Raw genomic sequence first — 13,045 nt, 5'->3', positions numbered from 1 at the left:
GGTGGGGGAGGAATCACACTTTTTATAAAAATGTCCGAGTCATTAAGTGCCTTTAAAAGAGAGAGAGAGAGAGCGAGAGCGAGCTTAATCCAATCTCTGATTACATCCTCATTGTAGACTACCCAAGACCTTAGTTTAAAAGATGCGTCCCATGTTCTTCATTGGCCAGAAAGTGCGTAATCCAAATTTTCTTTCTTGATTAAAGACATGCCTTTCTCTTGTGATGGGGTTTGCAGTTGTAGGTCCATGCCAGCTGATTACGAATTGATAGCGCTCAACAGAATCTGAGGATTTCCCCAGTTCCTTTTCTGATGTTTTTTTTTTCCCCTTAAACTTTAGAGGAAGACAACTTCCTTGCTGTTTGGGAGTTGTGAATGGTAAAACATGGTAAAATCAGAAGAGCAACAGATTAAAAGGCTTAACTTTAATATTCAGTTTGAAAGCGCCTTTTAAGGCATTCCCACCATTGTAGGGCGCAACATTTTTTACCTACTTTTTATGACAGCAACTGAAATCTTCAGCATTCTCCCAGAAAAATCTTTGTTTGCCAGTTTTCTGCAGGAAAACACTCCAGTGACAATGCCATACAGGAAAGGAAAATGTGCAGTGGATTTGCCCCCACAAATCTCTCTGCTACAAAGCCTACTTGTCTAAAAGAAAACTTCATGACTTCAAAGGTGGAAACCAGGCTCCTGTGGCAAAAGCTGATCAGTACATTCATTCTGAAACAGGTTAAGAAAAATGAAAGTGCCATGCACAAAACCACTAGAGGGCATGAACGAGTAGAGAGATCCAAGGCTGAAGTCTGCTGACAATGTGCGAGAAGAGCGGGACTCTCTCACCCCCCACCCCTCGAAAACAGCTCTTCAACGAAATATCAGGTTTTTTCCATCACTTAAAAGAATGTGTAAATAGATCTCCTGCGATTAGTAAATTTGCTGTCATCATTCATGGCTAGACTGAACAATGCAACTCTCCTTAACACTATTAAAATCCCTGATAAAGATTTTTTCTGCCCTGTTTTACTTTGCCTCCTTTAGTTCAATGTGACTTATTAGTAAGTGTAGATTTACTGACAAATTCTAAATCTTGATTCAAAAGACAACTCATACTTTAGGGAACTTAGCAATTTTCCAACTAGTTTATGTAATCTAAACTAAAAAAGAGAACTAACCTCTTGATGTACTTGTGAGGTGTGAAGGACAAGATTTTCCTTTAAACAACATATATATATTAACTAAAATTATATCAGCATTTGCACTAGCATTCAGAGAATAAATCTTCAAAAACTATGAAATATCCTACTTGTAACTGTTCTGCATATTTCAAAGAGATATTGCAAGCCAGCCATATGATCACTCAAAAGAGCTTATTGTTATTTTCTTAAAAGCTAAATCAATGAAATTTACCCTTGCCACAAAGCCAGTAAGAAACATGATATGAAAAGCATGCAATTATGAAACATACTGGATAAAAAAGTGAACTGTTGTAGAGAAATGGAATGGGACACTTACACAGTGGCTCTCTCACAAGGAGTCCTGATGGTTATTATGTTCTTAAACCATCTAGACAGAATAGCAGGCTGGGAAGAAGGGAGCCACAAACAATCCACCAGATGACAATGCTACACAGTGTAGACACCAGCATAGCTAGGAGCCATCTAGAAAGGGGTGAGGGGGAGGAAAAGATGAACAAAAATTCAAACGCAAAAGCTATTGGTGCATTTTAGCTAGTTAAGTTTTAAAAAGCAAATCAACCTTTAAAACTGGGCCAAGCATTTTCACCCTTCCAAACGTTATAGCCCATGCAACCATAGAAAGTTTTGTCCTTAAGTTATTTGAAAACAACGTAAAACAGGTTTCACAGCAAGATGAAATAACTCCATGTGGGCCTTCTAGTCCAAGAAAAAGTTCACTGCACTTAATGAAAAATGAATTCTAGAAGAGCTTAGCATAGCACTAAAGTCTTGTGTGTCTCTTCTCATTAAAAAAACCCCAGCTGAACAAACAGAAAAGTCTTTGGACTAGCCACTCCTATTTCACTGCTGCATGCTGTTGTAATATCAAACCATTTGTCAGTCATAACTATTACTAAAACAGTGAACAAAAATTATTCAAAGACATCCAGATGGCAAGAGTAGGTTACCTTTCTACAATCAAAATTGCAACAAAACTAATTCAGTAGTTCTTCTGCTGTAGGTACAGCATATTACTAATTATAACACTGACACAAAAGATCCATTCTTCCAGGCAAAGAGGATTTATACGAGCAACTTTGATAAACACTAATGAGTATTAAATACAAATCCCTTGTGCCTTAGTTAAAAAGCAATGCTTCTAGCTCTCAAAAGATATTAAATTCTCCAAACTTCCAGTACTTGCATTTAGTACACAATGTACTGTTTCAAGCAATTCTTGCGCTGAGGAAATAAAAATCTTACTCTGCCTTATTCCTTTAAATAATTTTGCTGGTCAAATGATGAACTTCAGTTGCATTTTGGAATATCTGAATTTACATTTCCTACCTATTCTGGAGCTGCTAACTGCAGAAGAGGCTACAAGCATCAAGAGATGCTAAGAGAGGTGAATATGCAGCTTCCCTTGCAGCAGATGCTACATTAACTACCACAGACTAAAGTCACAAGACTATCTATGGATCACCATAGATACACTCCTCTCTTCTTAAAATTTATCCAGCAACAATTTTAGTGAAGTACTGCTATACCTTGCCTTGACAGAATTGCTCACAGGAGAGGCTGCAAGCAGTTCTCATAAACAGGGACCTACCTAATTCACAGTGGCTACCTCTGGATTTTGCGGTCCTAGCCCGCATTAGGCACCATTTTTGTGGTGGAGCATGGTGGGCTCCCCCACACCTCTGATCAGCTGAGGTGCCTTAGAAATCCTGCCCCTCTCCAGAGATTGACATATGGACACCTGTCAATCTCTGGGGAGGGGAGTGGGACTTCTGGGGCCCCTTGGCCAGAGGCGTTTGGTGGGCGGGGCACACTCCACTGCAAAACTCCCCCCATGCTTCAGGATGTCAGGGCTTCCTGCCTCTGTTTGTAGCTTCCCCATCCCCCCCGCTTCTTCCTGCTTATTTGCAGCCCCCATGTTTTTTCACGGGGACTGGGATTTTTCACAGGGGACCTACGCAATTCATGGTTTCCATGAATATCATGAAATCTTTGATTTGGTAGGTCCCTACTCATAAAACCAGTAGCATCTGGGGAAGGATGTTCTCTTCAGAAAAATAAATCAACAGGAATTAATATTGAAAGTAAGCTTGGTCTTTCTGCACAACTAAGCTAAAAAACAAACAAACTAAAATAAACAAAAAAGAACATCCTACCCCCAAACCCATTTCAGTTGAACAAGTACTACCTTACAGAAATTGAAAGGCATTTTATGATAAAATACATATTTATATTTGGTACAATGTTATTAATCAATTTTAGACTCTAGGTTATATCAAATGCTTTATTTCTGTCAGTCTAGTAAATATTTTAAACCACCTTAACTGTACCACAAGCTCAAACCTTTGGAGGCAGGGGAAGGAGTTCCATGCTAAACCTATACTGTTTTTATACTTTAAATAACTTTTTTTTTTTTTTTTTTTAAACTTAGAAGTTTTTCCAAATATGTGAACCAAAACAAAAACTTTTTAAAAGTTGCCTAGAAAAAAATTGTTTGATTTTGTTTCCTACCAGGCCTCACTCTTTGAGCCTACCCTTAGCTTAAAAATAAAACAAAGAAAGGCAGAAAAAAACTCCAAATGCCGTGCCCCCCCCCGCCCCCCCCCAAAGTAACAACTTACCACACACTTGGGAAGATTTAGAAATCTCTACTTCAAACTAGTTTTTGCATTTGAAGCTCTCCAATAAACATCTTATTTCTATAAACATTCCAATAAAGTGAGGTCAAGGAAGTGTTCCTAGTCATACGAAATGAGCGGTCAAGAACATTAAGATACAGGGCAGTAGGTGGTGGGACATGCAGCACAACAGCAGAGAAAAAATAAGAATGAGAAAAACTGAAAGCTGAAGGCAATTCTTTGGCACAAACAAACACACACACACACCACACTAAACCTGTAGTAAGCTGGGGAATCCATATTTTAAACACTGGGGAAAAAGACTTTGTCAATGAACCTTTAGAAAGCACAGGAGGAAAAAAAATACTGGTATTTACATATATCGAAAAAAAACCTAACTTACGTTAGTGGAACTGCGATTGTAGCTTTTCCTTGCCTTTTGCTTTTCAGAGCACGAAGTTTATCACCTTGAGTTACACAGTTTGTTTCATCTTCATCACTGTACTGCATAAGTAAACAAGGAATAAGCCAAAGATTTTAGGATATGCCCCTTGAGATATTAATGTCTGTTTTACAGGTAACTATTGATAGGGTTGATATAATTTCAAGAAGAAAACTGGGAGGTCTAAATTAGCTTTATGAAAAATATCCTTCATGCTCTCACTTACTGTTTTTAAATCTGCAGACCTTTAAACTATTGCATGAGATATTTGGCCAGAATAGCATCTGACACTGAAACAATAAAAATGTCAGTACCTTTGCTTATACACTGCATTATCTTGACTTCTATTCCTCAGCTATCACATTCCTCTCCAACTCCTATCTGACTTCAGAAGACCATGACCACCTCCCTCTACAGTAGATGCCTATGGTTAAGTGACAGTATTATAGAAATTCTTTTTTCCTGGTAGAAAAAGGCATTTCAATACGGGAGCCCACTTGAAATATAATTGAGGTATTTCTGTTGGCAAACTTCAAAATCTTGATTCATTGTCTGATTCTTCACCTAATTAAAAGTTTTAGGCATAATAATGGCACTCTTTCACTTGTACAGAATGCTTCCATCTTTAATACCTGCTTTTGATATTTCATCTTCCAAATATTTTGGTATTAAAAAGAATATAGCAGAACATACAAGAATAATCTGACAATTTTAGTTTTATTATACCCACAGCTTTGTCCATGCCCCAAGAAATCATCAATAGCTGTTATGCCTTTTTACAACAGCACAACATTTGGACAATTACCAGTTCAGTGTCTTTTCTGTTAGTTTTCCGGTTTTTTGCATCATTAATTGAAATATCATCTACTCCTGTGAGGATTTTCGTAACAGTAATTTTACTGTTCCCCTTTAACTTTGCACGGAAAATATCTCCTTCTGTCCAAAGTTCTGACTGTTTCCTATTACAAAAAGGAAAAAGATATATAGCTATACAAACTTTCCAGAAAATAGCAGTAGGATTTCATTTTGTTTTAAAGGAACTAATCTTTTTTTTATTAAAACAGTCTTCCACAATTTTCCAAATTGCTTATTCTAGCACAGTAACAGTTTACTTACTCTACCAGGAAATGTTGTTGTGGTCCAATCACTGAGCCAGGTCTATTTATTCTAATCCAGGCAATGGTCTCAGCAGCTGTCATCCGGTAATGTTTCATAATATAACAGGCTATAAGTGTGCCAGTCCGGCCAAGACCAGCTGTGGAAGACAGAAGAGAGGCCTCGGTTTTTCATGCACCACAATTTTAAATGGACATTGAAATTTAAACCAAAAACAAAGGAACAAAATTATTCAGTCCCTTCATGTTATTACTATGGCTGACGAGTACTTAAATATACATCTTAACCTGGCAAAGCTTAGATGGCCATCGGTTTCTAAAGTTACATACAAATATTCATAATGTAGCATATTGTTTTAATAAGAGTATTAGGCAACGGACAAACACACACACTTCTTAGCTACTTGGAAGGAAGAGGGGGAAAGCTGCCACTCAGGAGCATAAATTACCAGTTATGTGTTCATGATTTTGCCATGCTACCGATTTTAGATAAATCACTTTTAACTTCAGCTCTGCATGAAAGAGCTACTGCTACACTATCACGCAGATGTAACTGCATTGTAACAGCTTGTGTTGATATCAAGTGATACCAATATAATAGATATGCCCATCTTGTAGTTTTGGTTTACAAAGTTACTACATTTGATTTAAATTTTCAATGAATATGTGCTTGTTGAATCAAGTAGCCTTTCAAAGCCAACTATTTTATATTTTATACTAGCCAACTGTCCATCAAGAATGATGGGCAGGGGGGCGGGTGGGGACAGAGGTCTGTGTCTGGCTCCTCCCCCAACTTTGGGGCCAGGCCCACTCCCCGTTTCCCCCACTATGCTGTGGGGCCAGGCCTACCCCTCCCCCCAACTCCCCACCACTGTTTCAGGGCTGGGTCTGGCCTGGTGCACCCTGCCCACCCTCCCTGCCACTGTTGAGGGGCCAGCGCCAGTTCCTCCCCACCTTCCCCACCACTGTCTCAGGGCTGGGCCAGGCCCAGTGTGCCTCCTCCCCACCCTCCCTGCTGTCATTTTGGGGCAAGGCCTGCTTCTCCCATCTCACCCCCACCCTGCTGCCATGTCAGCCTGGGCCCACTGTTCCCCCTCATCTTGCTCCGGCCCCTGTGTCCCCACCATCATGGCAGCGCTCTGCCATGCTGCCACTTCCTGTTCGAATGCTGTATTCACACTCTGATTGGTTATTTCCATCAGCCAATCAGAGTGCGAATAAAGCATGACAGACAGACAGACTATGGCTTTTATAATATTAGAATACAGGAATACATTATTTTTTCATTCATTATTAGAGTCATCTATATACCTAGGTGGCATAAAATACTTAGAAATACAATTTGCATACAATCAAAAAACAAATGTTCAACTATCCTAAAACACAATAACCACCAATTTATTATCTCAATGTGAATATTCAAATCACTGTTATCAAAGCCCAAGGAAGGAGACAAGCTTTGCAATATTCCCTGAACAAATCCAAGTTTTGGCACAGTGACTCTAGGATACTTCCTGCCAAGAATCCTCTATGAAAAATGCTCAAATCATTGGGCCCTACCACTTAAGTGATAATCAAAAGGAGATGGGAGAAGGGTTTGAAGGTAAAAATATCTCCAATTCAATCAATTTTACTCAACAGAACTCCAAGTCGGAGACAAATACCGCTTGGTACATAAGTCCCAAATTATTAGGAACCCAAAAGTTGATTTACTTTTGCAAGACATGTATGATGTGCTCATGAATAAGCCTCAGCACTTTCTGCTTTTGCTGTAGCATTACACAGCAGAATACAACAAACTGCATTTTGGAGAGAAACAAATCAGCACCTTCTTAATACATTCAGATGAAAAAAAAGCTCTTGTACTATTGTTACATGACATTCAGGTACATTGCTCAATCAAGGAAACTGCTCAAACTGTAAACTTTAATGAAGACCAGCAAATCAAGATGTCAAAATATTTTCACCATTTTTTCTAGTTAAACAAGACTTTCATGAAACAAAGTCATACAGCAAGTCTGTGGCAGAACCGGGAACAAAAAAAGGCTTTCCCGAGTACCAGGCAACAGCCCTGACCATGAGAGACCAGAATGTCTTCTTCATTTAAATCAAGAAACACTTGCACTAATCTGAAGGATCAGGTAGAGCAAATAGTATGCAATTATATAGACTGCACCAAATGGAAGCAGAAGTCAAGATGGCACAGAATTGACTTTGAATGCTCAATACTAATTGTGATAGTTTTTAAAAAGTTTTTTTTAACACATCTACATTTCCTAGTTTTCATCTTAAAAAATTAAGAAATATTTTGACCTTTGGTGGTTGACTGCTCATGTCCTACAATATTTATACCCCAGCAGAAGACCGCTCTATCAGCTGAGCTAAAAAAAAGTAACTATAGTAGACTGCTAAGTATCCAGAACCAGCTACTAAAAGGAAATGCACTATACTCTTGACAGAAGACTTCAGAACGATCTGCTCAATAGAAGAAAAATGTTTGGGGCTCAACTTCTGTCTGTTCTATCTGGGCTCTGGAAGAACTGACTGGAAGCTGAGTAGGGGCCTGGAAACATGCTCAGTACAGTTCAGATTATGTGCACAATGCGATTTTAAAAAACAAATATTTTAGCCATATGTGGCTGGAGTTTTGGGTTTTTGGTTTTTTTTTTTTGTTTTGTTTCTTTTTAAAGCTATCTACATGCCAAATGTCAATTTTCTGCTGCAAAGCATAGAAACACCAGCACTTTCTCCTAGCCAAATCTTTGAAAAGATTACTATTGGCAGGCCCATTCTCCCTTGACATCATTCTTGGAAATGGCTGAAGAGATGGTTGAAATTAAAAAAGTCAGATGCAGCAGACAGCAAGTATGGAACATTTTAGCTGAAACATTTAGTTTGGCAAAGTTATAAGCAACTGGAAGTAAGAACTTCTAAAACAAAGTGTCATGCCATCTAAACTCCCACATACAATATAAATAACACAGGATCTACCTTTGCAATGCACTGCTATAACTCCTTCAGCATTTTCACAAATATTTAGGAATGTTTTGATGATAGTATCACTAGGTGTGCTTCCATCAGCAAAGAAGAGGTCATAATGCTCAAAACCAGCATCAATAAATCGTTTGGCATCGTACATTTTTTTGTTGAGGCGTATTATGGTGGTGACCTTATGTCTTCTGAAGTATGGGAAATAAGCCTCAGGGGCATGATGGGGATAACCTATAGGTAGAGAAAAAGGAAACAATCTTGAAAACTGCAGCAACAACAATCAATTCAGTTTTTAAAAGAAGGTATGTTCAACATAAAAACTGAACCAAAACCCAATTCAAGTACAATTAAAATAAGCATTACGGTTTTTTTACTGCTAAGTTTAAACAAAGAAAAACAGCTAAGGAAATCAGAGTTTGATGAATAATTAAAAAAAACCCCCAAACAATTGATAAAGTTGCTCTTACTCATCACAACCAACTAAGCAAGCAGTAGCATGTGGGTTTGTGTCCCCCACCTTTTGTTAAGCGTACCATTTTCAATTTTACTTCTTGAATGAGGTCCACTAAAGGCAATGAATTTGTTTGGTATTATCCAGTTAAAGTCTCCATTTTCTGCTTTCTGAAAAGAAAAAAAAAATTACTTGGTTTATCAATATCCCTAAATTTTTAGCTTAGAACCACAGAGAGGTAGGGCTGGAAGAGACTTCTGTAACTCATTTGGTCCTACCCCCAACCAGAGGCAGGATCACCCCTATTCAAACCATCCTATGTAAATCCATCATCTAACCTCTTAACAAAACTACACAGTCAACCTTGACAGCCACAAGACACAATACTGTAATTTGCCACAGGTAAAGCAGGAGGACCAGAGAGCTAATATTCTGCTGCTGCAAAGATGTTTAAAATACACACGAGAGATCCAAGGAAGAGGTCCACGAGCCCCACTGCAGAGGAAGGCAGAAACCCCAACAGTTCGTACCCCTCTGACTGCAGGTTAAAATTTCTTCCTAGCTTCAAATCTGGTGATCTGACACTGAGCAGAGGGGCAAGAAACCCTGGGTTTAAGTCCCAGCAGGAGCACTGGTGCAGCCAAGTCAAAATCCCCAGCCTTAGCTGCAGCCAACACCCAATGACTCTAAGGAAGGCTTGAAAAAAACCCATCTGCACATACCCCAAAATGTAGCATCAGAATGGGAAAAAAAATTCTCTCCTGGCCTCGTGTGGCAACCAAAGCCCACAAGCATGGGAAGTACTCATAACACAACACACATACAGCTATGCCTAGATCATCCCTGAACAATGTCTGTCCAACATCTTCCTGAACATCACCAATGACGGAGAGTCCACAACCTCCCTGGACAGTGTGCCTCACTATTCTTATAGCAAAGAAGTTTACCACTAGTCCATGATCTACTCGCTACAGAAGAGAAAGGGTATTTTCCCTCACCTTTATGGCAGCCTTTCAGGTATCTGAAGACTGCTATCATGTCCCCTACTAAGAACCTTTTCCCCAACCTGAACAAGCCTTATTCCTATTTGCTTCATAAAATCAAAGCTAAATACAAGTGATAGACAAGTCTTGCTTCTGTTTGCAATCTGCTGTTTGCTTCATCAGGAAAATACCATCTATTCTTAGTTTCTCTTCCTAAACCAAAATTTGGAGGGAGCATCAACTACCTTTAAATAAGGCCTTACTTGGAAATGTTTGGCAAATTATTTTTTGAACTCTAAGAGTTCTAATCTAATCTTCCTTTACATTTATCACAATTTTTGCCCTAAAAAGGTAATATTTATATACGGTGTGTAGTTGTAAAGCTAAAATTCTACACTGAAGTTTCCTCAAAGAATTGAGGTGATTTTTTGGCTTTGAAATTCACACAATTCAGTTATCAATTCTTCACCACTTCATACTTGTTTCCCTTAGTTAGATAACTGGTCCAAAAACTGCATTTCTTCAGGTTGCTCATTAAGTTTCCCCTAACAGCACACACTGCCTATAAAAAGTGGCCTTTGAATGGAAGGTTTTTTTCAGCATCCTCCAACGGTAAAAATCAATGTTAAAAAAAAACAACTACCATGCAGGAAGAGCACTCACCAACTACAGCTGCTTCCTCAGCCTGATGAAGGGTATTTATACCCGAAAGCTTGCTAAGAAGAATTTTTCCGACTACTTGAGTTGGTCTAATAAGAGATATTAGGTTTACCCAAAGAACCTTGTATGCCTGTGTCTTTAGACCAAGATGACTGCAACCTACACACCTGTACACCTCTTTTCACATTTCTCCTCATCATCTTTACTTTCTATAGTCCTCTCAGGCCTAATCACACATGCACCTACCCAGTTCTGCTGTTTAAATTTAATTTATATTATCTATTTTGCTCTCGATGCATCTTTAAATAAAGATCTGAAATAGTCTAAAAACAGAAATCGAAGCTAATGCTACAAAAATAACTAGTTATATAAAAGTAATTCAGGCAATAGTCAGAAAATAATAGTAATAGAAAATAGTCAGAAGACCAATATAACAGTAGTACTAGTTTATTTACACCTTTTGTAAAACAATGTAATGACATGACTAAAATATGTAATTCAAAATAACATTTAAATACTGTATAATTTTTAATATTTGGACTAATACAGAATGCTTACCTCATAATGCTCATATTCATCTACATCAAAAACAGTGAAATCCAGGAAGCCATGTAGCAAAGCCTAAAAATCCACAAAGGAACTTTTAGCATAGAAAAAAAAACTACTGTGGAAAAAAAATAATTTACCAACATGATAAATTTCTGCATACCATTTATATGCCCAATATTTCTACCCTTTCAGAGTGACTTTTAGTATTAACTTCCTTAACTGGACTAAGTTTGATCCAATTCATAAATGTTTTAATCCTTTTGAAACCACTTGTATAAAATGTGTGACACTCAATCTCAGTTGAAAACAAATCTTTCCATTCCAATATGAATGCTAATACGCACAAGTGAGAATAAATAAGAACAATGGGATTTTTGTTTTAATTAACTAAAAACAAATTGCAAGCTGCAGCAGCATGCAATCTTCTTATTAACGAGAGAGAGGCAGCAGCATTTCTGTGAAAAATTTTACAAAATTTAACTCTATAAAATTAGGGGTATGTTCTAGCCACTAGAAGGAGCTGGATATACTGGATTAAGAATAACTTTGGAGACATGAACATTGCTTTTAATCATTTGCTATTGTGATGCGTTATATCGAAAGCCCACTGAAAAAAATTACTGTATTTACTCAAATCTAAAATGGGGTTTTCCCCCCATTCAGCATGGGGAAAAACCCCCTCATTTTAAGATTCTAGTATGGGCCAGGCAAGCAGCTGCCATTCCTATGTATGGGAAAAGGGCAGCTCATGCAGCAGGCAGGGGTGCATGAAGCAGGACAGGAGTGTGGGGGAAGAGGGTACACAGGGCAAGGAAGAATGCAGGGGAAAAGGAAGGAAGGGGAGACACAGGGTAAGGGAGGAGTACAGGAGGGGCACAGGGAACGGGGTGCATGTAGCAAGGAGGGCATGGGGAAGAGGGAGCATGGGGAAGGGGCACACAGAGTTCAGGGGTAGCAACTGTGGGTCTGACTCCACTCCTGACCCGGACTGGAGCTGGAGCCACCCCTACTGCCTGGCCCCACCGAGTGTTCTATGCCCCTTGCAGAAACAGAGCCAGAGCAGCTGCAAAGGTAAGTAAGCCTATCATATTACTAACCTTATTTATTGCATGAAAGCAGTCAAGCAGTGTTAGATGAAAACTGCAAGTACCAAATGAAGCATCCCTGTAAAAATACATCCCCCCCCAAAATAAAATCAAATCAGTGGACAGCTGAAAACCTTTTCTGATTCTGTAAGCAAAAATTCAGTTATTGCTCATGAGACTTCAGTAAAAGACAGTTACTTGTTAGTTCAAAAGTAATACACCACTGCTTGCAGTTCCAGCTTTATTTATTTGTTGTTTTATTGACATTCTATATTAACACTTAATATTTATTATTCCAGCCATTTCCCTCCTCCTAACCTTTGCAGAAGTGCTGCTTTCAACTTTTATTGGGAACACAATGCTAACCAAGTTGGGGGGGGGGGGGGGGGGGGGCAGGTCAGAAATTTAGATATCAACATTTCTCAGCAAAATGTTTATCTTGCTTGATAAAATTTCTGAATTGCACTTCCAGCAAGGTCTGTATACTCTAGGGATGTGAACAGTTAAACATTTAATTGTTCACATATTGATAACCAGTAATACCTTACTGATTTTCATTTAGCATGAGGCGAAGAACAGTCCAGCAGGAAAGCTGGGGAGGGGAAAGGGAAGTGGCATGGTGGCCCTGATGGCAGCAGGGCAGGCAGGAAGGAGGGAGGAAGGGATTGGGGACTAGTACCTAGGGAGGGAGAAGCAGGGAGGGCAAACTAGTACTTACTATGGCAGGGGAGCTCTAAGGGGCCTGATCCTATTTGTGGCAGCGCAGCCCCAGCCCCTTTCGCACTGTCTGCCCTCAGGCACACATGCACCTGCTGCTGGGAACAGGCAGGGTCAGGGTTCCACAAATCCTGATGCAGCTGCTTGCAGCCTACCAACCACCTGCAACAGCCAGCCTGGGCTCTAGGCAGGGCTGCTTGTGCCAGGTGCCGGGGAGGCTGCCAGCGGCTGGCCACGGG

At 39.3% G+C, this 13,045-nt stretch overlaps 1 protein-coding gene across 15 annotated transcripts in view; it reads right to left on the bottom strand.

Annotated features, from left to right (window-relative positions):
* The window catches only part of CDC14B (cell division cycle 14B), a 63,971-nt gene that overhangs the window by 18,872 nt on the left and 32,054 nt on the right, over positions 1 to 13,045 (bottom strand). For 6 of the 15 annotated variants that reach the window (XM_025197641.1, XM_025197647.1, XM_025197646.1 and 3 more), the window contains exons 6-12: positions 12,102 to 12,168; positions 11,014 to 11,076; positions 8,895 to 8,982; positions 8,362 to 8,592; positions 5,372 to 5,510; positions 5,061 to 5,214; positions 4,217 to 4,317 (exon numbers count right to left, since the gene is read on the bottom strand). In XM_025197641.1, coding sequence (XP_025053426.1) covers positions 4,217 to 4,317; positions 5,061 to 5,214; positions 5,372 to 5,510; positions 8,362 to 8,592; positions 8,895 to 8,982; positions 11,014 to 11,076; positions 12,102 to 12,168 — 843 coding nt within the window. Of the gene's footprint in view, positions 1 to 493; positions 723 to 1,514; positions 1,661 to 3,864; positions 4,124 to 4,216; positions 4,318 to 5,060; positions 5,215 to 5,371; positions 5,511 to 8,361; positions 8,593 to 8,894; positions 8,983 to 11,013; positions 11,077 to 12,101; positions 12,169 to 13,045 lie in introns of those variants that run through there. The other 9 variants (XR_003092774.1, XR_003092777.1, XR_003092776.1 and 6 more) reach the window with 3 other exon arrangements.

The sequence above is a fragment of the Alligator sinensis genome, unplaced genomic scaffold, assembly GCF_000455745.1.
Source record: "Alligator sinensis unplaced genomic scaffold, ASM45574v1 scaffold240_1, whole genome shotgun sequence".
NCBI classification, from domain to species: Eukaryota; Metazoa; Chordata; order Crocodylia; family Alligatoridae; genus Alligator; species Alligator sinensis.
This window is presented reverse-complemented; position numbering and strand designations above follow the sequence as displayed.